Source organism: Trachinotus anak, unplaced genomic scaffold (genome assembly GCF_046630095.1).
Source record: "Trachinotus anak isolate AG129_WGS33_773 ecotype Australia unplaced genomic scaffold, CSIRO_AGI_Tana_v1 ptg000011l, whole genome shotgun sequence".
NCBI lineage: Eukaryota > Metazoa > Chordata > Actinopteri > Carangiformes > Carangidae > Trachinotus > Trachinotus anak.
Window position 1 is genome coordinate 9,317,379 of NW_027273862.1, and position 25,576 is coordinate 9,342,954.

General features: G+C 40.6%; 1 protein-coding gene and 1 long non-coding RNA gene across 3 annotated transcripts in view; one reads left to right on the plus strand and one right to left on the minus strand.

Moving 5' to 3' along the window:
* igdcc4 (immunoglobulin superfamily, DCC subclass, member 4) overlaps positions 1–23,773 on the plus strand; it is a 45,265-nt gene extending 21,492 nt beyond the window's left edge. Inside the window, exons 3-20 of one of the 2 annotated variants that reach the window (XM_071488857.1) lie at positions 894–1,035; positions 3,416–3,549; positions 8,594–8,728; positions 9,568–9,720; positions 10,462–10,872; positions 11,005–11,169; positions 11,552–11,689; positions 12,277–12,456; positions 13,635–13,847; positions 15,026–15,127; positions 15,254–15,449; positions 16,321–16,448; positions 18,433–18,603; positions 18,704–18,838; positions 20,344–20,446; positions 20,618–20,849; positions 20,976–21,104; positions 21,946–23,773. In XM_071488857.1, the coding sequence (XP_071344958.1) occupies positions 894–1,035; positions 3,416–3,549; positions 8,594–8,728; positions 9,568–9,720; positions 10,462–10,872; positions 11,005–11,169; positions 11,552–11,689; positions 12,277–12,456; positions 13,635–13,847; positions 15,026–15,127; positions 15,254–15,449; positions 16,321–16,448; positions 18,433–18,603; positions 18,704–18,838; positions 20,344–20,446; positions 20,618–20,849; positions 20,976–21,104; positions 21,946–22,479 (3,401 nt within the window). In that variant the 3' untranslated portion in view covers positions 22,480–23,773. Of the gene's footprint in view, positions 1–893; positions 1,036–3,415; positions 3,550–8,593; positions 8,729–9,567; positions 9,721–10,461; positions 10,873–11,004; positions 11,170–11,551; positions 11,690–12,273; positions 12,457–13,634; positions 13,848–15,025; positions 15,128–15,253; positions 15,450–16,320; positions 16,449–18,432; positions 18,604–18,703; positions 18,839–20,343; positions 20,447–20,617; positions 20,850–20,975; positions 21,105–21,945 lie in introns of both variants that reach the window. The other variant, XM_071488855.1, reaches the window with a different exon arrangement.
* On the minus strand, positions 11,585–13,607 carry LOC139627765 (uncharacterized). Its single transcript, XR_011692623.1, has 3 exons — positions 13,306–13,607; positions 11,863–11,954; positions 11,585–11,713 (listed from the first exon to the last, which is right to left on the minus strand). It is a non-coding gene; the product is annotated as an uncharacterized lncRNA (long non-coding RNA).
* Positions 23,774–25,576: the final 1,803 nt, after the last annotated feature.

Here is a 25,576-nt window from a genome sequence, read left to right on the forward strand (position 1 = left end):
TTCCTCAGCTCTCTGCTTTGATCCACCCCCCGCTCTCTACTCCTTAGTCAGAGCTGCAGGCGAAGTGGCTGGGACAGCCAACCAGTTTTGTTCTCTTCTCCAACAGCCTGTTTGGGGTCAGAGGTTAGAGGCCCTCAGACAGTGCTCACTGCTGCTCCCTGGTGCTCAGCATTACCTACAGTTGGACGCTTTTCCTGCCTGTGTGTGAGAAAATTGGAGCTCTGCCAAGACCCAACCTGGAGAGAGAAATAATCTAGCCAGCCTGATTAAATCCTCAAATTTCTCCTAATCATAATATTCAAGGGTATTTAAATGGTCTTTAATTAAATTACAAAATTTTAAAGGGTACATTTAAAAGCCCTTAAATGGTTTGAATACAATAATCAGAAGTCTGTAAAATAGAGATTATAGTAGTGTAATGCACAGATTCTGAACTTACTTGAGCTATTTTTAAATTCAACCAAGTGAAATAAAGAAACTCACAATAATTGGGTTATCTAAATAAAAGTTGTGAATGGGGTCAGTTTTTTTTATGTTAAGGCTTCAGCCAACAATCAGTGTATGGACCCCCTTCTACCTCGACCACACTGGCTTTGCAGTCCATGTAATTTAGTGTATTTGGTATGTGCTCAAATGCCATCCATGTTGACACTGATGGAAAGGAAGCTGTGGACCAATTGTGGACCACGGTTACAATATAATTGCAGTCTGTCACATCATGTGTGACCTGCATCAAACACTATTCATCATACCACATTTCAAATGATTAAAAAAAGTCAGTTACATAAGCATTAGTTTAGAGATTGGCCATTTTTTTGTGTCTGTCCAATCATGCCAGTTCTGCCTCGATAAAGTTCTACCCTCCCTGATCTCTATCATTTTGTAACTTCCAGGTCTGTCCAAGTTCCATCAGGAGCCATCACCCCAGACAGTGCCAGCTGGGGGAGCTGCCCGCTTCGAGTGCCAGATTGAGGGAGTACCCACACCTGTTATTGCCTGGGAAAAGAACAAAGTGGCTGTCCCTGAGGAGACAAGGTGAGCCTTCTTTATCTGTTGTTGTCCTCTGTCTTTTTATTATCTTACAATATTGTTGATGAAGAGGCAATGTGATAATTCAGGTTTGTCTGAAGGATTTCAAAATAATTATTTTGAGTGCTTTTTTTAAATTGTTGTAGTAGTAGTAATTTTACCTGATACTTTCCTCATTATGTGTTTCCTCATAAATGTCCTCATACTGCTCATTACATCACATCTCAAAATTTCTCTTTCCTTCCTATAAAAGTAACGTAAACCATAGTTTAGAGAAAAACAGGATTTTCTGTGAGAAACACAGTCATGTGTACAAGTGTTGTTTCTTAAATAGCGATGATGTGAAGGTGATGAAGGAAACTCCACTGACACCGTCTTGCTTGTATATAAAGAGGTTTATTACAAAGAAGTCCAGCATCAAATCAAGCACCCTGGGTTGCCTGAGAGAGGAGTCGAAGCCAATATGAATCTCCTCTGCATAACAGTTCTAACTACCCGATTATATAGGTTGGTTCTTGTCATGAAGCTGAGACAAGATATATGGTCCATATCTAAATGGACCTCATTGCCTAAGAGAAAGAAACACTCATCTCCCATGTCGTTTTGACCTAGGGCCCCTAATTAAATGTACCAGATCCAGGAAGTCACATAACATATGGAAATTAAGACACTACAACATACAAAACCCAGGAAGTCACATGGCATATGGAACATAGGACACTACACAAGTGTGAATTTTATGTAAGCTCAGTGAATGTGATCAGTCCTACTGTACAAGTCAAGCTGGGCGTGGCTATCCACCTTGTCTACAATAAAACATTAAATCTCAGTTATATAAACAGTGGTGCAGAGGGTGAGAGATACTTTTTGACACACACACACACACACACACACACACACACACACACAAATGCACACTCACATCTATACCCGGTTGTGAATTTGAGAGCACGGCAGCTACAAGATGAACCTGCAATATCGGAAAACCATTGCATTGTCTAGTTTGACATTTAAATGTCACCTCTACATTCAATGAAGGTATGAAACATTCACATAGATGCAAAATCGTTTCAATGCTGTTTAATTGCAGTCTCATCATTACCGCATTATTTCTTTGTATATTCCTCTGGAGCACATACTGTACGCAATTACATGCTTCAGGTAAGGGGTCAGAGGGCAGAGATAGTTAAACGCATTCATTTTATCTTGACAATACAATGCAAGACTTATTAATAACAATAATAACAATAACAACTAACAGAACATGCACTCATGTTTATCATCTAGATCTGAAGTGGAGTAGATAAATCTAAGCATAGAACTGTTTTCAAAGTAAATATTCAAGATTTTAACAGCTCTAAGAAGAGCACTGAGGAATCGCCTTGAGTTTAAAACAAGCTAATCAATACAGGCCTTCTGTGCTTTTACAGATAAAAAAAACAATTTCTAAGGCTACGCCTTTTGCCACATGCTGGCCTGGTTTCTCTCTCTGTCAGTTCTCTCTCACAAATATTCTCATTTACTGGGCCACTTAACAATATTGACATTTCACTGTTGCTTCACTGGCCCCGTCGCCTTGGAATTTGTTTCCAGCCTTATTGCACAGGACTAAGTGCTAATGGCTGTTGTAGCCCTGCATGACCCGCAAACAGCGTGCTGCTTATAAGGTCTTATTGGTGGGATGTGGCTCTCCCACCTCAGGCGCCGTTAATGGCCTTTCACAAAGATGAGCCAAAGGACGGCTGATACATCACTGGCTTTTTTCTCTCTCTCTGTTCTCTCTTGCTCTAATGTGCCTTTTCCTCTCTGTCCTCTCTCCTTCTCTTGCTCTGTCTCCTTGTTATTATCCCTGTTCCATCTCTATTTCAGTTTCTTTTCTGTCACAATTTTATTTCAGTCTACCTTTCACTATCTTTTTTCTTTTCTTATTCTTTTGTTTCTCTCATCCACTGCCTCTCTTTATCCTCCATTACATTTCCGTTCCTCCCTCCTGAACAAGCAGCCACTGGTCACATTTTGGTGGGATTATTTGGCTATGATACAGGTGGTACGAGTAGGGTGTAGGGTGGCAATATGTCTGGCAAATGATCTCTGTAAGAGAGGGTAAATATCCAGAGGAGGAATAGATACAGGAGATACAACACAAACATCAATGTATTTCAGTTACATTTTGAGTTGTATAAATAGTAAATGTAATTATTATATTAGTGATTGTACACAAAAGTCTTGCTGTTGATTAAAGAGTCCTGTGAGGACCCAGCAGGATCATCGCCAAATTTCATGCTACAGGACATTAAGCTATTTATTGAGTTGTTTTTTCTCTCTACCTCTCTCTCTCTCTCTTTCTCTCTCTGCCACCTCTCACCTGTTGCGCCCTGTGCAACAGGTTCATTTCCCTTCCTAACGGGCTGCTCCAGATTCTAGAGGTGACCAAGGAGGACGAGGGTGCCTACCGCTGTGTTGCGTCCAACTCTGCCAGGAAGGACATCAGTCATGAAGCCAGACTCACTGTCACCTCAGGTGAGGTCTGTTGCAGTGCTTTATAGTGTTTGAAAAGGCAGCCAGGCCCCACTGGGAGCTGCCAGGCCAGTCTCTAAAAGTGCCACAATCTCACCTTGTGTTTGTTGTGTGTGTTGTGTGTTTGAAACTACCGTGATTCATCTAAACTAAATCAAACGGTATTGTTGCTGGTAAATACTTTTCACTATGACTTTTTACTTTTATAATAATAACAGGTCTCCATAATAATTAAATATATATAATGGAATACAACAGAATACAGTGAATATGTCCTAGTTGAGAGTACATTTAGAAATGATGTGTGCTTCGATTATTCCAGGACTATAGTCACTGTACTATACAAATAGCTGATGCTGCACACGTACAGTTGCTGCAGTGATAGTACAGCATATAGCCCAGTCTCTCTCTTCATCCACTTACAATATAACCAGAAAGAAGAGAAGAGAGTAGGGGTAATATGATCAAAATAATGCATTGATATAACTACATAGAATTACTCAAGCATTGCTGTGTATCGTGATGAGGATTAGGGACCTGGGAATGTGTCAAATATTTGAACATTTAAGTGTTAAACCTTGTTTGGATATAAGAAGACGTTCAGCTAACAATTAAGCATTTTTCAACTCAACTCACTGAAAAGGATCGAATGTTTAGAGCCACGGTGCTGTCTGACACTCAGGTTATCTGGGGGACACTTAACTGGTTAATGAAAATAAATCGAAGCAGTATTCAGTTGTGTAACTAAAACTGATTTTCTTTTATCAACTCTGACTACTTCAGCGACCATTGCCATTATGGAGTGTTATTTGTGTATTATTATATATTTCATTTTCCTCTCCTCTCTCTCTGAAAGCATCTTTATTATGTAAGGTACTTAAGCTTATACTGTGTTTTAAATGAAAGTGCATTTACCACGTCCTTCAAGTTTCATTTGCTGCAATACATGCAGGATTAATAAACTCTCAGTGTTGATTGGCTGCTCTCAACCTCTGTATGGCTGCTGACATTGGGCTTACACTTTTAATTTTGTCTTACATAAATGTCTGGCATTGCACTTTCATCAGCTTGTGAACCACCAATAAAACCTTGTTGTCTGAAAGAACTGCACATTTTTCAGTAATTCAGCTCTGTGAATAAATATGAGCATAACAAATCCAAATTTTCCAATTCAATTCAACTTTATTTAAGTAATAAGTAAGTATTTATTTAACATTCCCTTCACTGTCTGCTAATTATTTTCATAAAAGTACTTTAAACGGCATCTGTGATCTAGATAGCCTTTGCTTTCTGTGATATGCCTCAATTAACGATGATGAAAATGAGTGCACAGACGAGAGGAAATCAAATGATCAAATGTCATGCAGATCAGTTTAGAATTACATGGCAATAACCAAAGGATAAATGTTACATTTTGATGTAATTGTGCTCGAATCAATGAAACTGCATACTAACAAAAATGAAATAAGTAACGCTGTCTGATCAGCATACTGTAGAGCATTTGACTATTTTGACATCAGCATACACCTTTGATCAAAACCTAGTAACCTACAAGGACTTGTATTGGTGTTGACATGATGCAGTGAATCAATTGCTAGTATTGTGGGAGATTTCACCATTAGGCTGCCCACATTAAAGCCAGACCACATTATCTGCCTCTGTCACTATCTAGTTAGAGATCAGTCACCTTTAATTGGCTACTCTGTGGAAACAAACCATTGTGTCCTTTTTGAGTCACCGCTTTTGTGTCCTTCAAAAGAAAGACAAAAAGAAAAAGGGGAAGAAGAGAGAGAGGAGAGACATATGAGACCAACGTGGGTCAGATGCAGCACATTTATGTTTAAACTTTCCACACAGTTGTTACAGCCACCTTTCAAGTTCTCAAGTTTTCATTTTAATTTTCCTGTTGTCGCCATAAAGTTTAAATTTCACATCAGTTCAAATCTCAGTTTAATGATGCTTCTGTTTTCATGCTTCAGTCGACATTTGAATATGAAATATACAATAGAGGGAAAAGCATCCTCTCTTTTTTGCACAACAGGTGCACTACTTTTTGAATAGACAATGAGCATTTTAGGAAATTTATGTATATATATATATATATATGAAACAAATCATATTGACATTGCGATATAAGTCATGATTTATTTACGTCTGGAGACTATGATTTGAATATGATTTGCAGGTCAAGGCATCTCTGTAGCTCCACAATGATTCATTTATTGTATGTTGTGACACATTTTACCTTTATCAAAAAAATTGCAGCACCTGCAATTTGAATATTGCACTTATAATATTTCCATTAATTGTTCACCCCTAATGTATATATTTATACATGTTATTTTCTCTCGGCAGTCATGCTGCTGTTGCGGAACTCTCCAAGGAAACTACTTAAGGCTCCATTGTGAGCCATTACATGAAACAGATGTCAGATCTAATGCCATCGCTTCACTTGCTTGCACTTCAGAGTTCTATGAATAGAATACCTCAAGTCTCATAGCCAAGCTCTGACAGCTTGATGCTGACATCAGGTTCAAATACTTAACTTGAGAGGATATAGAAATTATGAAATGTTCAGCTGCCTTAAACCTCCAGTTTCTAGTTTCTTACTTTTTTTTCTTTTACTACCTCTTTACCACCACACCCATCATATTCACACACAAGACCCCTACAAAGGTGCACCCTGCATTGCAGTCCTTGCAAAGGCAGACTGACACACTTAAAGTGCTATGCAAAAGCAACGGTTGCAGTATGTAATCTGAATGTTTAATTTATAATGTGTTTACAGAATGCCAGGGCTCTTTGTGGTAATCATTAGCATTATGTGCTACTGAGACTGCCTGGGCTGAGCATTGCAAGAAGGGACCTCTCACATCAGCAGTTCCTTGGGGACTGATACACACTCAAGAAATGAGTGTGTGGTCCCTTCAACCCATAAACAACATGCTTTGACTGACATCTTTAGTCACTAAGTAGATGTGCCTCATCTCCATAATATGAGGTCATTCTATCAACTGACTTAATAGTTTACCTTTTCTCTTACAGATACATTTGTTCTGTTATGTCTGTATGTCTCTTTTTCTCCCTCTTGTTCCAGTGTCCCAGAGCACCTCTTTGCGCTAGTAGGTGTCTGTCATCACTTAGAAAAATCACTTTCTCTCTTTCTCACCATTGCCCCTCAATCGGCTCTTCGGTTCAAGGATCATTTGTGGGTTTTCACAGTATATTTGCAGTGTGTTAGTGAGGGATCCTTTCAGATGGGGAGTGCTACCTGTAAATATTCATTTGCACCTTAAGGGCTTCTATCCATTCCTAGCAAATCCTCACACATCACGACCTCTCTAATCAAGGTTTCCTATTAGATTCAGGTCGTATCCACGTCCACCATCTAAAAAGAGTTGATGAAGCCTCTACCAGATACCAATTAGCCAACTACAGAGACAGTTTTCATGATGAGGCGACATGCTGTGTTAGAAATGAATCTATATCTGAGTCACTAAAAATTCCTCAGAAGTCAGCTCTCTAAATCCTGGCCTATCTTCTCATATAGTACACAGATTTTACATTACAGCATGAACGTTATTACGACTGAGATCTCTACTTGAAATACAAATTGCCACTCAGTTGTGCAGACCATACTAGCATATGCTAATGCTAAGATTGTCAGTTTTTCGTTCTCACCTCCAATATGTTTTGTAGGACAGAGGGTCAGTAGTACATGTGTCCAAAATCAGCATTTCTCCTTCTTTTCAGTCATTTTATCAGCTTAAAAGAAGGCACACAGTGAGCGTACTGTGTTTGTTCATTTTCATTTGTAGAAAACAGGAAGTGCGTAACTCGACTACTCTGTGTTGGCAGTTAGCAGCCCGCACAAGATGTGTATGCCACCACTCACCGGGCATGAATATGTCTTGTATTGGGCTACAGAACTTCAACTTAAAATGTGCATACAGGAGTAAGTAAAAGGCAGAAAGTGAATTTGTTTGCCAACTGTACAATAATATTTAATATTTTACCCTGAAATGAGAGATATCCCTCACCACACCTCAATGAGGAAAACTGTGGACCAATAATGTGACCACCTTCCTTTATTTATGTCATCCTCTTTAACCTAATAATTCATCAGCAATGATTAGTTGGGCTTTGGTTACACCTTAGTAGAGTGTCTAGAAGCATTTTAGCACGACCTCACTCACCCTGCAGTCACGAGGCTGGCCACTGACATCATTAGATGTTGGTATTTGGTTGAATGTAGGGTGTGACGTCAGGTGACCAAAATTCAATGTCAGGACAACGTCTAATGCCAGAGTTAATTTGACGTGGAATACTGACGACAGCTGACCAACATCTTCCAAATGTCTCATGTCAAGGTAATCTTGACAGAAAAAATATCAACATTCTAGTCGTGAGCAAAACCCAACCTCTAATAAACATCAGCTAAACATCACAGTGTCAGTTAGTGAATGTTGGGTGTTTACATCAACCCGTTTTTCATTTTCAACTAAAATTTAACATCGGTCTGACGTTAGAGGGGTTAGAGTCAAATGTCAAATGCACTTAAATACAATTTTAAGATACTTGTAAATATACAACAAATACATTTTTATGCATTATCATAGATTAAACTACCAAGCAGTGTAAAAATTAGTAGTATTTAATTACCAGCTGCAAATTAATGTGATGCTTATAATACATTACTAATCCTAATTTATAATTTATATTTTATTCTGAAATGTGCCATTCTGCGTAAGGAGTTTAATTTTGATGCTAATACTTTTGTGTATTTTTGAGTATTTTACACCGTGGTATTGATATGCAAAATGGATACAAGCACTTCTTTCACTGCTGCTCTTGCTGTAGTGTTAAACGAGGAATGGTCAGAAACTTCAGCAGTAATTTTTTGAAACATGGGACAATACTGTAGCATGATAACCAGGCTGGATTTGCCATTTTGTGTCACTTCACCACTGAATATTGAAGTCTGTTACAAGCACTAACTAACCTAATATTTATCACACTGAAGTATACACTTATTTTGTTGTTGCAGGCTCAACTGAAGCCCTGAACAGAGTTGTGATTGTTGCACCACCTCAGAATGCCACAGTGGTGCTTGGCGGGCCAGCTGTAATGGAGTGTATGGCACAGGGCCAGCCAAAACCACTGGTGTCCTGGAGCAGAAAAGGTAATACTTGCAAATGCGGTTACTTATTCTTGTCATATTTGGTTTTCTCTTTTAATTGCATCTGCTGCACTTTCAATATCTGTGTTTTGCTCTGTAACTATCTGTTTTTCACACACCAAGAAGAAACTGTAATATGTCAGGATCAGATAGGCAGCACAGGCATACCTGTGGCTGTAAAGCCGTTGTTGTAGTGATAATAGCTGTCTCTTCTCAGTCAGTGCCCTGCTATTCTATTGTGCTTTGAGCCATGCTTTACATAAGATCATTTGTCACACTGACTCATTCACACCTCCACAACTTTGATGCATAAACACATGAACACACACAAATACAGACACACACACTTGTAAGGTTTTGGGGGGAATGACACATTTGGAATTACTTCTACAGCCTCTGATTTGTCTGCATTAGAAATTCTTGTGCATAATGACTATATCTTTCTTACCATTTTCTAGTATGTGCTGTTGTGAGTTAATTCACTTTGTAACGAATGATCATATGTCTGTAGAAAATCCCACAACCCCACAAAATGGCGGATCCACTAAATAGTGGTCTATATGGTGAATAGTGAGTGATTTCACTCACAGCCTAGGAGTGTGCCAATGCAGGCAGCTCAGTGAACCCAGACAGAAAAATCACAGAGCCACCTGTTGGTCAGCTTGTGTGATTACAGGTCAAATCCCCTGCTGCTCAAAGTGCTGCCTCCCTCCTTTGTGCTGTTTTTCTCAGGCAGCAGAAAGCCAGAGAAATGATCTCCACTCAAAGCCAATCTTGTTTTTTTCATCTGTATGATCTGGCACTGTCCTTTGTTGTTCTTTGTCACTTTCTCCTTTCATCAGATGGAAAGCCCATTTCCACTGATGTGGTTGTCCTCGCAACAAACCTGGTGATTAGGGACACAAGGCGTCACCATGCCGGCATCTATGTGTGCCGGGCCAACAAGCCCAAGACCAGAGACTTTGTCACTGCTGCTGCTGAATTGCATGTGCCTGGTATGAGTCAAGTAATGTGCATTAGATAATGGTAGATGAGACAGAGCTGATTCATTGAGACTAGTTTCTGTCACCAGCTTTGTCTGAAGTCTGAATTCAAGGTCTTATTCATATCTATGCACGAAAGTTAGAATTAAGCATAATCTTGTATCTTCAAGTCATTCATTTTCAATAAATACAGAGGTTAATGGTCAGGTTAGCTGCTGGTAGAAATAACCGCCTGCCCCTGTAGCTTATAGAGTTTGATGCTGAATCCCTGAACCATGACCAAACATTTGATTGGATGAATTTATCTGCATGCTCCCGAGTTAAAGATGAATCATCAAAAATATGTAATGCTTTATAGGAAGAGAAAAGTGAGGAATTTTCATATGAAAATACACAAAAAATGTTTTTACCTTATATTTATATACGTATTTACTACTATACTACTATATACTTATATATATAACTGTAGGATTTCAGCCAAAATTTGTATTTTTATTGTTACACTTACAATTGCTACTCAGCAATAAAATACCAACGGTAACGCCCATTCCTATTAATCTAAAATAAAATGTCCTTCTTTAAAGGGGCACTCCAAGATCTAAAGAGAGATGCTACCATGTTGGATTCAGTTTTCACTTTCACTTTCCTTTTAAAATCTGTCTCACAAGATCCTCAACTTTATCCAAGTGCAATACTAAATCTTCCTTTAATTTATAGTGCACACGTAAAGGCCTTGTTTCCTTCTTCCAATAGCCCCTCCAGTGATTCTCCAGTCCCCAGAATCAGTGTCCCTCTCCCGGGGAAACACAGCCAGGTTTGTGTGCAACAGCTCTGGGGAGCCTCCTCCCGTGCTGCACTGGCTGAAGAATGGCCAACCCATGAAGTCATTCAGACGAGTGAAGACCCAAAGTCCTGGAGTGCTGCTCATCAACCAGCTGGCACTGGAGGATACGGGGTACTACCAGTGCATAGCAGACAACGGGCTGGGCACGGCCTGTGCCACTGCCAAGCTGACGGTCATTGTGAGGGAAGGTCTGCCCAGCCCTCCCCGTCACCTGTCTGCTATGCCCTACTCCAGCACAACAGCCCTGCTTACCTGGGAGAAACCTGAGTACAACTCGGACCAAATCATCGGCTACTCTGTGCACTGCCAGCGCGCTGCAGGTGTGTCTCTATTCAGTGTGTGTGTGTGTGTGTGTGTGTGTGTGTGTGTGTGTTTGTGTGTGTAACCATATATCAAGCATTGCCACATTTCCAAAAATAAAGTATTTGAATATTTTTTTTTATCCTTTTCAGGCTTGGATAACGTGGAGTACCAGTTTGCTATGAACAATGACACCACAGAGTATCACTTCAAAGACCTTCTCCCTCATACTGCATACAGATTCTTTGTGGTCGCTTATTCTCCCATGGGTGCCAGTCGCCCATCCCTGCCTGTTACTGTGGAGATGCTGGAGGATGGTGAGTTATCAAACTGATACATAGGTAAAATAATGCCAGCCTGGGATGCTTCACTGAGTCACACAGCAGACACCATTAGCTTGCCAACCTGGTAACTTGATTGTTAAGTGCTCATAAATCATCAGTGTCATGAAGTGTTTTTTGTAACCATTTAAAAAGTAGGAGTTGCTCAGTACAGACATGACACAAGAGTATTTCCTTATAGCTGTTTTTAAAAGCTGTTTTATTGTAGAAGAAGATAAACTTGACTAACTCTTTAAGAAAACCAAGTAAAGATTAGTTATAGACATAGTGTGTTCTACAACTGTACAGATCTGTAGGATATGGCTTGAATGTGCATCATCAGACAGCTCAGTATCTCCTTTTTCATTCCCTCCTGCAGTGCCGAGTGCACCTCCTCAGCTGTCTATAGTCAGCACCTCCCCCACAGAGATCAGGCTGATGTGGCATCCATTGTCCTCGCAGTACAGTCGAGGAGCTGTTACCCGCTACCGCATTGAGTACAGCTCTCTGGATCAGGGTTGGTAACGCCTGCTGGACAAGACTGACAACATGTTGATTTTATGTTGTTTCTGGCAATATTTCATACTGGTTTAAGAGTGCAGAGGTTTGCAAATATGTGTGATAGGGTTAATTATATTTAGACAAAACAAGTGTATGTGCAGAACAGAGTCATTTATTGTGAATACCCACCTCTCCAGAATGTACAGAGAGATCAAGCTCACTCTGAAAGGAGTTGTTTTCATACCAGTTTGTCCTTGAAATACAGCAATTTATTTGAGTAACTGCAAAAACAAAACAGTAAAGAACTCACTTTTTCCTTTGCAATTCATATTATCTGTTGAATCATCACTTCCAAGAAAAAAACATACAGATCTGCTTTTTCTCTAAATAACACTCAGGACATTAAAAAATTAGTGGAGATGCATACATGTGTGTATGTGTGTGTGTGTGCGTGCACATACATATAGTATATTTATTATTATATTGTATATAGTATATATATATATATATATATATATATATATATATATATATATATATATATGAATATGTGAATGTTTGTGTGTTTATATTGTGTGTTTATATTGTGTATTCCCACAGCAGACACTGTGTTCACAGTGGAGGTGGGGGGTAATGAGACTCAATTTACACTGAGAGAGCTGCGGCCTAACCAGGCCTACCGACTGAGGATAGGAGCTGGAACAGTTGTTGGATTTGGGATCCCATCTGAGTGGGCTTATCACCAAACATTAGCCCACTACAACCACAGCGACCACAGTATGGGTAAGGAAGACAAGAGAACTTTGTTCATTTCTGAAATTCTCATTTTTGGTGATAAAATGGAATAAAATAAAATGTATTATTATAAAGTGAGAGCTGGCTACATCCTGTGTTTGGTCAGATCCAGCTTGGGTTCATGATAGACATGAAAACAATATCTGTATTTGACTCATAGTGCATAAATATATCTTGGAACCTAATGATTCAAATTGTGAAAGTTTAAAGTTTTTGAATGTTTCAGTTGGTAACTATGATGCTTCTTTATACACTCATCAGCCACTTTATTAGGTTCACCTTGCTAGTATCAGGTTAGACCCCCTTTTGCCTTTAGAACTGCCTTAATTCTTCATGGCATAGATTCAACAAGGTGCTGGAAACATTCCTCAGAGATTTTGGTCCATATTGACATAATGGCATCACGCAGTTGCTGCCAGTTTGTTGGCTGCACATCCATGATGCGAATCTCCTGTTCCACTACATCTCAAAGATTCTCTATTGGATTGAGATCTGGTGACTGTGGAGGCAATTAGACTACAGTGAACTCATTGTCATGTTCAAGAAACTGGTTTGAGATGATTTGAGCTTTGTGACATGTCGTGTTATCCTGCTGGAAGCAGCCATCAGAAGATGGGTACACTGTGGTCATAAAGGGATGGACATGGTCAGCAACAATACACAGGTAGGCTGTGGCATTTAAACAATGCTCAGTTGGTACTAAGGGGCCCAAAGTGTGCCAAGAAAATATCCCCCACACCATTACACCACCACCAGCAGCCTAAAGCGTTGATACAAGGCTTGCAGCCATTTTAAAGAGGGTGAAATTAAAGAAAAGTAGAAAAGTACTAGGCTCACCTTGATGGCCAGGCTCAGTCTGAGAATGCTTTTCCATGATGTTCCTGATCAACACATCATCATGAAACAACTAATAAAAGAAAGGAGCATTAAAAGCATCAACATTTGCCATGACTCACTTAGACGTACAGTATAACACGCAGGCTAACGGTCATTTGTAATGTCATTTAACAGCCTAAGATACAATTTCTGTTACCTAGGCTTACAACCATTATGAATTGATGTATACCCTACAATATGACATGTGTGAGCTGTCAGTACCGTATAGACTGTTCAAAATAGAGCCAGAGATAAAGTCTCATTTTTAGTTGTAATGTTGGATTTTTCAGTGATCTTTGCCCCGACTGAGCTGAGGGTCAGAGCCAGAGTGAACACACTCAATGTGACCTGGCATCCCTCACCCAATCACACACTGGTCTCTGGTTACAAGCTGTCCTGTCGAGAGGTAGAGGCTGAGGAGTCTGCCAATGGACAAAGGACCTCACAAACCCACACCATCAGGCTCCGTAAGAAGGCTAGGTATCATCTGCTCACTGGGCTGGGTGAGTTGTCAACAGAGGCCTCTCGAAATGAAATTTGTATTCTGCTTTATTTTTCCAGTTGTGTGAGATTGCAATGACAGTGCACCATGTTCATGGTCATCTTTTCTAACATTGCATTTAGCTTCCTTTGGCAAACTTTAAATCAAATGATGCCCACTTTGCTTTAAAAAATTGTCTGAAAAAACTCAGTCAGCTATTTTTGCACACTTACACTATTGCTAGCTCTGAGATAGTTTTGCTTCAATTCTGATTAAGGGAAATGCTGCTTTACTGTTGTCCTTGGCAGAAAGTGTGTTCTATTTCACTCTAAGACTTCTTTTCCTAGAAATCTGTTTTGGAAAACTAAGTTTTGAAAATCAAGGAACAGACAGACAGGTTATTTCTTATGAAGAATAATAGTAAGTAATTTAGAATCTCATTCAAAAGCTGTCTTGCATTGTCATTTTAAGAGAAGGGACCCAAGACCTTGGCTCAGGAGGCAGATGTTAAAACAAACAGTCTTTACTTAAAAGAGAAAGAAGGACACAAAAGTCCAAGCAGGCAAACAAAGTACATAGGACCAAAAAAACACATTGCAATGCCCAGTACACAATTAGGAACAAAACAGGCTGGTAAAGAACAGAGCAGCAGAAAGCAAAGGCACATGGCACAAAGACAACCTCACAGAGAGAAGCTAGAAACAGACCAGTGTATATAGCAGGAAGCTGATGAGGGAATGGGGACCAGGTGAGTGGGGAGGAGGAGCAGGTCATGTGATTCTACTGGCAAGAAAGGCAGGTATGAAATGACAGCAGTTAGAACGTGTATGCACAAATAACTGGACTGAATGAATGAAAGGATGAATAAGCAAACAGACACTATGGCATGCTAGTTTTTGAATTTAGGTTGTAGCACAGTTGCCTTTCGTGGTCGATGCAGGTGCAGCATCAAGAGAGACCTCTAATGGACTGACTGCATTTAGATTACATCTAGGGCCTAGTGACAGGTGACAGTACTTCAAAGTCTTGTCTTTGTAAGATGCTCTCTAGGTTTACTTGGAACATATATACAGCAAGTATGACTATAATTATTTTATCTCTTAATCTTATTTGTTTGTCCTCCTTTTCTCTCTTTCTCTATTCGTCCCTCTCTTCCCCTCACTCCATCCTCTTCTCTCACTGTGTGTTTGTATGTGTCAGTCCCTGACCAACAGTATGAGGTGAGGGTTTGGGCATTCAACAAGCAGATAGATGGAGCAGCTGCAGTGTGGAAGGGAAGAACAGACAAAGCCCATGACAGAAGTGAGATATCTCTTCACACGTGTGCATGTATACGTGAATAAATGAGTGTAACAAATAATAACAAAAGATATTTACACTCTCCGAGATTCAAGGCAAGTAATGTGTATGTGTGTGTGTGTGTTAAAGCACCGCCACCACCGCCCCCACCCCCCGACCCCTTTCCATTGCCCCCGAGCAGCATCCAAGCCACAGCCAACAGTTCCACTTCCATCTGGCTGCGCTGGGAGAAACCTCTGTTCAGCAACGTACGCATCATCAACTACACGGTGCGCTGCAGCCCAGCGGGAACCACAAACGCCTCCCTGGTCTCCTACCACACCAGGTCAGAACACCAGTGCTACAATACTACTTTCTGCATAACCTAGTATAGTAAGGTCTACAGCACAAAGCTCAGCGCCACTGTCCTTGTGTGTAAACTCATCTTTGTTGAATTGAATATGTTGAATCTGATTAATTAAACACCAAGTAACATGATTTTACTTGGTCACCAGATAGAAATGTTCTTCAGCTGTTCCTTGACTAAGATGGGCATCTGCTTTTTTCACACTAGTGAATACCCAGCGATGGCAATTTCTGTCTGGGGTTAAAGTCATTGAGTTGCTCCCCTAAATAAAGGGTTTTAGTTCAGGCTTTTCTCCTTGCTCTACCTAAGAGAGCCAGAAGAATGTTTCTTTTTGTTGACTGTTTTTTCATCTTGAACAGCACCTTGGCCTCTTTATTTTCTTTTAAAAATGTTTTCTGTCCACCACCAAACAAACCAATGCATTTATTTCTCGTGAAAACTCTTATTATATTTTGAATAGCATTGAGTAGACCCTTATTAACCATCATTTTTGTGGCAGTCAGAGTGAAGTGTCAGTATAAGGTGTCTAAGAGGCACCAGCAACCAGCACATAACATAGGTTCTGCATTGATATTGCCTTATACACCTGTATGAATTGTCTTAGGCAAGGGTATGGAGTTTCTGGGCTGAAAAAGTGTTCAAAAACTCACAAGCATAATGTAGTTAACAATTGCCAAGCAGCAAACAGGTGATAAGAGTTAAGTATAAACTATAAAGTTAATAGATATTGTAGACTAGAGTGGTCCACACGATTACAACAAGACTAAATTAAATGAATCATTTTTCTGTTGATGTAGACTATAAAATATACGACACACACTCAAGACTCTCCCCTGTTTGTGTGTTTCAGCTCTGCTCGGGAGATACTGCTCGGGGCGCTGAAGCCCTTCACCCGTTATGAGCTGGCAGTACAGTCTAATGGAGTGGATGTTGGGGGACCCTTCAGCACCACAGTGGAGGAGTCCACTTTGTCTGACCGTGAGTCTGCGCTGTGCTCCTGTCAATTTAGTCACTTAACTGTCTTTCCTGTTTTAATGTCTTTACCTTTTTAATGAGCTAGCATTCAAAAAGCCTTACGATCTCCTTCCAGGCTTTAAAACATGATGAGTAATCCGCAGTGTACTTACAGTAGTTGGGAGCATTCTGACACACACTTTTTGCATTCAGAGAATACTTGGTTAGAGAATTCACTCACGAGCGTGCTTAAAATCTTTTTTCACTCATGTGATACATATGAATGAAAACACTCCTTTCCCTCAAAACCTCTGCAGTGCCCTTGAACAAATCACTTAACCTGCTCAAAGGGAACTACACAAAAAAAAGGAAAGTGTTACCAGCCACCATCTGCACGTGTGTATATATGTGTGGGAATAAAATCAGGTAGAGTGAACATTTTCTGTTTGAATCAAAAAAAAGTATGAGCTTAAATTTTAAGGGTATTCATCAGTCACTTCAAATTCCCTTTGAATTGCCTCTGAAAGGACTTTTAAATTATAGATTTATGTATAGATTTATTATATATGATTTAAGTGATTATTATAATATTGGTCTCAAGCTACCAAGGCAATCATGTTCAATTTTTCCTTTTTGAAGTCTTAAAATGCTGGGATATACGTGTGTGAGGGTGAGCTTTAGTGCCTGTGCATGCAAGTGCATGTGTGTTCACAGAGCTAGTCTTGACCTCCCTGTGGCCCCTCGCAAAATTCTGCTGAAGGGCCCTCTTACCTGACCTGTGAGCCCGTGTAAACCAACTTCATACCTTGGCTTGGATGAATACTTGTGGTTAAATTCAATATTTAATCAATATTAAGTGTCAATCCCTTTGTTTCCATCTTAGAGTGGAGTTGTAACAGAACCTTGACTGAGAGACTAGAATATTATTGTCCTGTTTTAAAATTATTTGAGCCTATGAGGACGAGTGCCATCACACCCATATATTGTCTGGACTGGTCCCCACAGAGGTTGCTGTGGGAAAGCACAGAATTCATTTTGTGCATGACTGTCTTTTCCAAGCTGCAGTTTATAAACACTGTTGCCTGTTGGCGTTTATCAAACATAATAAATAGTTGTATTTCACTCTCATAATCACAGAACTCAGGCCTGGAAGTGGCTGCAAGCAAGACAAAGACAGACCAAGGGATAAACTGCTCGGCTAGGTTAGACAGACAAGAGAGAGATGCACATGAACTTAACATTACTGTTATTTGCTGACATCCAAATTCTGGGAGGAGAGAACATGTTTGCCTGATTGCTGTTCCTGCAATTAACTCTCATGGTGTTTTTTTTTCTCTTTTGTGACCAGGGTTCTGCCTCATCCTCTCATTGAAGTTATAGATACTGACACCCACTTTGAAATGAGGGGGAGACAGGGCCCTTGTGTAATTTGCGGTGCCCTTCATAACTTGCGTAGTGAGCACATAGGGCCGCCTGTCTCAAGCTCTCTTGTGGGACATTTCAAGCACCCTTGGGGTCCCTCTGGTGGCCACGGGAGCTCTAAGCAGGCACCTAGTTTAGTCTGGCCAGCTTTGTGTAATCGCTTGTGCAAATCAGTGTGTCCGCTGGTCAGTGGCCAGTGAACATGGGAATTAGAAGTTGGCATTGATGACCGATGACTGGCCGTAATAAAACACCCAGGTGTAGCATTGTCTCTTGTGCTGGCCAGCAGCTCTATCTGCCAGCCAAGTAAGGGTGGCGAGTGTAGAGTGGGGCGCTTTTAATGACATTATTACATCCAGTCACCTCGTCACACTCTCCCCTACCATGTATCATCACCTGAGCCCCAGCCCATTCCCCCATTGCCCTCCTTGCCCCCTCTCTCCTGTACCCAGGTGGTGGGGACATGAGGACGCAGATGGTTGTTGCACAACATGTCAAATCCCCCACAAAGGCAATATACAGGCCCCAGCTGCGAGGTCTCATTTCTAGGTTCTAATTACTGACCTAGTCCTGCTTTCTCCTTCAGGGCCCTCCACACCTCCAGAGGAGCTGCAGCTGAGTGCTCTGGACTCTTCATCTGTGCTGGTGAGCTGGCGCCCTCCACTGGAGCCTAATGGTATCATCACCAGCTACATGATATTATACAGTGGCAACCTCAGCCAGCCTGAGCATCTGTGGACAAATCTCTCTCAGGATGGTGGGTGCTGACTGCCATGAAATGACCTGAATGCTTGGTACAATAAAATCTGTTTGACTGAAGATGTATCTTGACAATATTTCTCTGCCTGTTTTTTCAGGGAGCATTACCAGCGTGGAGGTCCAGGGTTTGTCCAGTGGCACTCATTACTTTTTTAGGTTGGGTGCATCTACAGAGGTGGGGCCAGGGCCTTATTCACCTGTAAAGGATGTTCACACTCCCCTTCAGAAATATGGTACATATTATGTGGTAGATGTGTAGGTAAAAATGATAATAGGAAAAGAAGTAATACTTGCAGTAAGGAAGAGGAGGCACTAAGAGAGGAATTTTGTCAGTGTGGGAAAGAAACAAAAACATAAAACTAACTTATCTAACCTTCATCAATTATTCTTTAATGATGATTAATGATTTCTTATGATATTTTTTTCATTCAGTACATAGAAAACACGAGTAACAACACATTTACTATTATTTCCTCATTTTCATTCTTTTTTGCGCAAGACTTACACGCACCCTTGTTTTTCTATACTCTTGAGGACTTTCGCCGACCCTCATTCACGCATTCCCTGTCCTGCAACTGTATTCAGTACAACTAAATGCCTCACTCCAACTGCGACCCTAAACCTAATTCTGACTTTAACCAAACCTAACCCTTTAAACTTAAAACTAAGTCTTAACCTTCAAGCAGTCCTTTGAAGGAGTGAAGACCTGCCAAAAAGGTCCCTCATTGCAAAAATGTCCTCACTATGAAAAAAACTGAAATTGGTCCTCATAAAGATAGCAGCACAAGGCCACACACACACACACACACTGCCATACTCATGCACACATACACACACAGTCTTTCCTATTAAAGTAGGCAATTTGTCCCTGCCTGCAGAGAAATACAGCTCTGCAGGACACTGTTATTTCCCCCCTCCTATGCTAGTGCATTTTGAGGATAATATTAAGTGTGGATATCAAAGGGGCAGCATCATCAGTGACCCCCAGGGGAGATCTTTGAATTACTGCTCCCTGTACCTAGCAAATTGTGCTGTGAAAAGCACTTTCTTTATTCTCATGTCACTTGCTGTGTTTAAGCATGTCCACCTCAGTCAGCATTTTAGCTGTACTTGTAATTATGAAATGCCTGCTTTTTTTCTTACATAAAAAAGGTCAAAAATATATATACATATATTTGACATTATATATATGCATAGTGAGTTGGAGATGATTGGAAAAATATATATGAACACAATTTAATAAAATCTTTACTCAAACCTTTAATAAAAAGACAGAGTAACAGGTTTATTTTGTTCACATGGGCAGCGATAGTGTTGCCAGTATGCAGTGTGAATGGGACTGAGGTGGCTGGTGTGTGGGTGAGAGCTCCGGCCATCTGTTTCCTCTTCATGTCCAGACTGCCAAAGCTACCCAGCATAAATGAATACCAATGAAGGTCTGCTCTTCTGAGTTGAATGTTGCCCTATATCACTTTGCCAAAGTAACATTGACTTAAATGAAGAAATCAATACATTTTCACAGCCTCTTTACATCAGGCCTGACTCAAATATATTTTAACCTAGATATGATAATTCTTTGTATTTTTTAAGATGGAGTTCTGCATATGAGCAATATATAGTTATTGGCAATAGATCAAATATGAACATGAATACAGTATGTATTTTTGGCATCGGCAATGATTCTGCCATGTGTAAACTCTTTCTTTCTTCTTTTCCATGTTGTCTGACATTGTAACAGAGCTGGACATCCATGCAGTGACAGGCATCATAGTCGGTGTATGTCTGGGACTGATATGCATCCTCCTCTGCATGTGTTTTAGCTTTCGTAATGGCAAATCCAGGTATATTAACACTACAGTGTGAGTACTTGAACTGTACTGATGCGCTCATCTCCCTTCCCAATTTATCTAGTTTTATTTACAAACTGAAAGTCCATGTCACAAACCAGGCAACTATACTGAAATTGAAATTTCTATAATGTCCTATACTCAACTAATTTCTGTTCCACATAGAGAGATATCTGGGGGCCTGGACTCCACAGCTGTGACCCCTCAGTACAGAAGAGGAGCCTGCCCCATACCCTCCAACTTGCCAGAGTGCAACGATAGCCATGAGCTGGAGACACTGATGCCCCCAGGCAGCCAAGAGTCTGGTCAGCCACTAGCAGAGGCCCCAGAGGAGCAGAGCCTGATGGCAAGTGCTAATCCAGGAGAAGGGGACGATGCCCCTGCACCTGAACCCAAGGTCAAAACATGCAAGGGGGGGATCTCTTTTCCACATGGGCCTTGGATACTCTGTTATTTTTTATGTGTTGATAGAGAGATACTTGTTCTAATTTCTGATGCATTCTTTGTGCTGTTCATCTTGCAGGCTGCTTGGAACGGCTCTGTGAGTCATAACTGGGCCAATAGAATCACTAAATACAGAGACACCATAACAGAAGACTCTCCAACACTCATTAATGGAGCTCTCAACATGTTACTTGCTGATAATGGCACGGTAAATGAAAGAACTAAGTACAATTACTTCCAGTACTGTATCTATTTCAATTACGTATCTGTATGACAAGCAGCTTTAGCTTTAGCACCACTGAGCCAAATGGTATTTCTGCCTGATGTTTGCAAACATTGGGTGCTTGATTTCAGACAAAGATATAAGCAAAATGTTGATGACCATTGATTCTGCTGGCTGAAATGGCTACAAGCTTATAGCAGTCATTAGTATGATAAAGGAAATGGTAAGATCAGACTGTTTCTTTCTAACTGTTTTGCTGTTTATGACTTACAAATTTGTTCGCATTTTTGAATACTATGTTTTTACGATTAATGTTACAAGAGAAAAGGACTACTTGTGTTTGGCAACAAATGTAACTCTCTCTCAGGTAACTTTGCAAAGGTTGCAGGATTTGCTGGAGAGTGAGACAGCGCAGTGGATGTGTTAGTTGTTGTCTATGTGCAGAGTATAATCTAGAGATAGCTCATCTTTTATATTACACAGACCCCTGACAGGGTTTATGTGTAAACCAGTTAATGAATGCTCCTTGGCTACCACTGTAGTTACTGTGGTAAGCTAGTTAACACACAATTTAATTTGTGTTTTGGGCTTTGGAAGGAGTAATAAATACACCACCCACAAAACTCTTAATATACTGAGTATGACTCTTACTACTGCATCATATACAACACTTCAGCATGTGGAAAAATCCACGATGGGCCAGTATCAGTTGCTAAGGCAATGATTGGACAATATCTGTTCAAAGAATTGGTTTAGTGAACAGTCTGTTGTGAAAAATGCTGATGTCTGAAGTGCCTGAAGTAACAGTGACATGGTTTTGTTGCAGGGCTTTGAAGATCACCTGTGCACATCCGTGTGCAGTAACCAGGTTGAGGCAGAAGTAATCGTTCACTCTGAGCTGTCAGATCCTGGGGGGGACAAAGAGGAAGAGGGCAGCGAGAGGGAGAAGGATTCTAACACCACCAGGGGACCCTCATTATCCGAGGACAGATATTCCCCTTTGAGCCTGCGAAGCTTGCCAGGAGAGGAGGAACCTCTAGAAAAACTATCGCTGGTGCAAAGCCCCTCAAATTTTCCCTCAATTAAGTTGGTGGGTAATCACAATGGGGAGCTAGATGTCCCAGGAGACCAGCCGATTGCAGACATACAGCCACAGAAGGACGTGGGGCTAACCAATGGCTTCCACTCCCCTAAGACTGTGAGGTCTGTGCTGAGGTCGGAGCATCTGGAGAATGGGGACTCCAGACACTGCCCTTCTGCACCAGGGAAGGCCATCTCTGTCGGGCTGTCCCCAGCCCCCTTTGTCAGCTCCGGCCTTGTCCACTCTACCTCAGCAGCACACACTTATCTGTGCCCATAGCGTCTGCATGTAGGGCATTGACCCTTACACTAACATAACAGACACGTAAGACTGATTTTCTTTCAAAAGTACCCAGGAAGAATCCCTAAGGATTATTTTTATGCACCTCATTATTGGATTTCTTTCTTTTTCTTGCAAAGTTTTTATAAGTACTTGTTTGTCCATTGTTTCATACATGTATATACAGTATACATATACAGTATATTTTTAGTGGTAGAGTACTGTATATGGGAATGCTTTCTCTAGCATTGCAGCCGTACTTTTCCTCTGGGTTCCTTTCCTGTCCATAGGAAAGAACAGAAAGATTTAACTTAACCAAGCAGATGGAAGTGGATTGAAGGAGGCTATTCCCACTGTGTCGCACGTGGCTCTGTTCCACTCAGGAATGAGAAAAAGCCTGGAACGTTCCCTGAGTGAGTGAGCACTTGGACAGGCTATAATCATGGATGGAAGGATCGGAAGCAGAGGCTCAGTGGGTCTCCCTGGGCTTCGCCGTGTGGATGCTACTTTGCTGTGGCACTGAGGAATAAGCCTTAAAGAGTATCTGCACACTCTCAGAGTGCAGAACACCTGTGTCTCTCTCCAGCCTCCTGCTGTCTCAGGGTGCACATACACACACATGAACACACACATACACACTCAAACACACACACTCAAAGGTAAAAGCATAGCTAATTCCATGGTATCTCACTGAATCTCAATTGGTCACACATAAACACACACATTTCCTGACTGGAGTGTGGGGGTCTCAGGTGCCTAAATATTGTAGGTGCGTTTATAACCTCTGTATATTTCTATGGATTATTATATTCAGAACAGGTTCAAAACACATGTCAACATTAAGGAAAAAAATCACTTAAAATATAAAAAGATATTGAATATACAGATTTGGTACACATGAAGTATTCCTTTCCAAAATGCCATATATCCAGGTGGTGTGATTTTGTAAACCAGGGACACTCAGTTGAAAAGTGGAGTGTTTTTATAAAGATGGTGGATATCTCATTTTGGAATCAAAGTATTTGCATATTCATTCTGGTTTAATTATGTTGGTGGGAGAACTAGACGAGATGTTACAACAACCCATCTGTAGACCACTCTTCTGGTTTGGCTCCCAGTTAGGGATGCACCAATGCCCATATGTTGTCTAGATACTGTGCTGGTAGCAGGAGCCAATTGTCATTTTCAGCTCAGTATGATTTTTTTTTTTTTTATACGAACTGCTTGCCATGTTTTGAATTTAATGGAAATTCAACTTGACTCGACAAGCCTGATTCAGCTATATGGGAAGATTTCACAATGCTCCAGTCTCTAGACGGATACAAAAGGAGTTTGAAAAAAAAAAAAAAATTGCTCCAATTTTTTTTTACTTTGACCCTAAACTGTTCAATGTAAGCTGTTAAGTACTGGATCATATTGCTTTTCATAATTAACCAATATGAAACTGAGCGAGTCAGTATGGTTTTTAGTGTGGAAGGGGAACTGGTGCATCCCTACTCCTTATCAACAGCACTACCTCATTTCTTTTCAGGATGGTTTCCAGTGTGGTTTTATTAGTGATATGTAACTAGCACCTTTTTAAGATCTTTTTCTCGTCTGATTTGACAGCCTTCGGTATTTGCAGAAATAATCGTCCTATACAGACTGTATGTTCTTGTGTTATGTTCAGCAGGAAATTATGTCGCTGTAGTGCATTGAAACCTCCTCTCAGATCACTGAAAGATTGTTTCACTCAGTATTATGTTGAACCCCAACAGAAAACAAGAACATACTGTGTCTCTGATACAAATCATGTGAAACTAGGTCTAGCCAAATTCTTCCAGTTGCAGTTCCAGTCAAACAAGCTGGTGGTGGTTTGACTGACACCAGCTATAGACAAGAAAAGAAATAGCTCCTGCAATTTGACACTTGTGCCATTTGTGCGCCCAGCGGATGTTTTATGGAATATGATATATATATAGCCAGATAGTCCAAAATGGAGGAAGCCATCATAGCTTATTAGCTGTTTTGCCATTAACTATTATTTAAACTCCTGTGTCAGAGTAAAAAACACAAAAGAGCAATAGTTATAGAGCTGAAGCATATAGTACAAATACTTCTTTTGAATAAACTGTGGCTAGCAAGTTGACAGTTTCCTTACCAGCTACAGAAAAGATTCATGATTCAGTACTTTTACAGATTTTGTGTCGGTAAGGATGCCTTCAACTGCTGCTCAGTCCTCTCCAACAAAAAGTCAAGGACCTATTGATAGAGGGATTGCTCAGCTCCCATATGAAGGAGTTTGTCATACAGCCTCAATAGAGGTATAGTGTTAAAAGCTGAACTGTGATCGACAAACAGAACCCTTTCATAGGTGCCAGAGGCCTCTAGGTGTTGAAAAGACAACACTGGAGAGATGGTTACATACCAGGCGTTCAAAGATTTCCATGATAACAGATGTCAAAGCAGCAGGTCTGTAGTCAGTTACACTGCTTGGGTTGGGTTTCTTAGGCACAAGCACAATGACAGCTGATTTAAAACGTGCTGGTGCCCTCTGCTGTGCAAGGGACCAGTTAAAGATGATACCAGATCGGGACATGCAGCCTTCTACTGTTTTACCTGCACAACAGGTTTCTTACCTCGTGCTCCCAGATAAATAAACGGTGGGGTAGCAGACTCAGATACAGTAACAGAACAACACAACAGCTGTGTTTTTGATTTAGTATCAAACTTGAAACAGACGTTATTCCACTCATCAGACAGGTTAGGTTCAGTATCTTGTGTGACATGATTTGCTTTATAATGTATTGATTAATTCAAAGCCCTGCTTTAGCCCTCTGCTGTTCTTAGAGTTAAGCTTGTTATCTAGTGTGTCTTTATACTGGTGTGACCATGACTTAACGCTCATTGCCTGCAGGTGGCACAAGTGTAAAAATTACAGCAGCTAAGCTGGTTCCCATAGGTGCTTCCCATCAAAAAAATATTTTATGGATGCTAAGACATTTCATTTAACCAATTTCACTTGTGATGGAAAGAAAAGGCCAGGGCCACTCTGTGTGAGTGTGATATAGTCTGTAGATGGTATTATGGCATACAAGCGTGTGATTCTGAGACAATG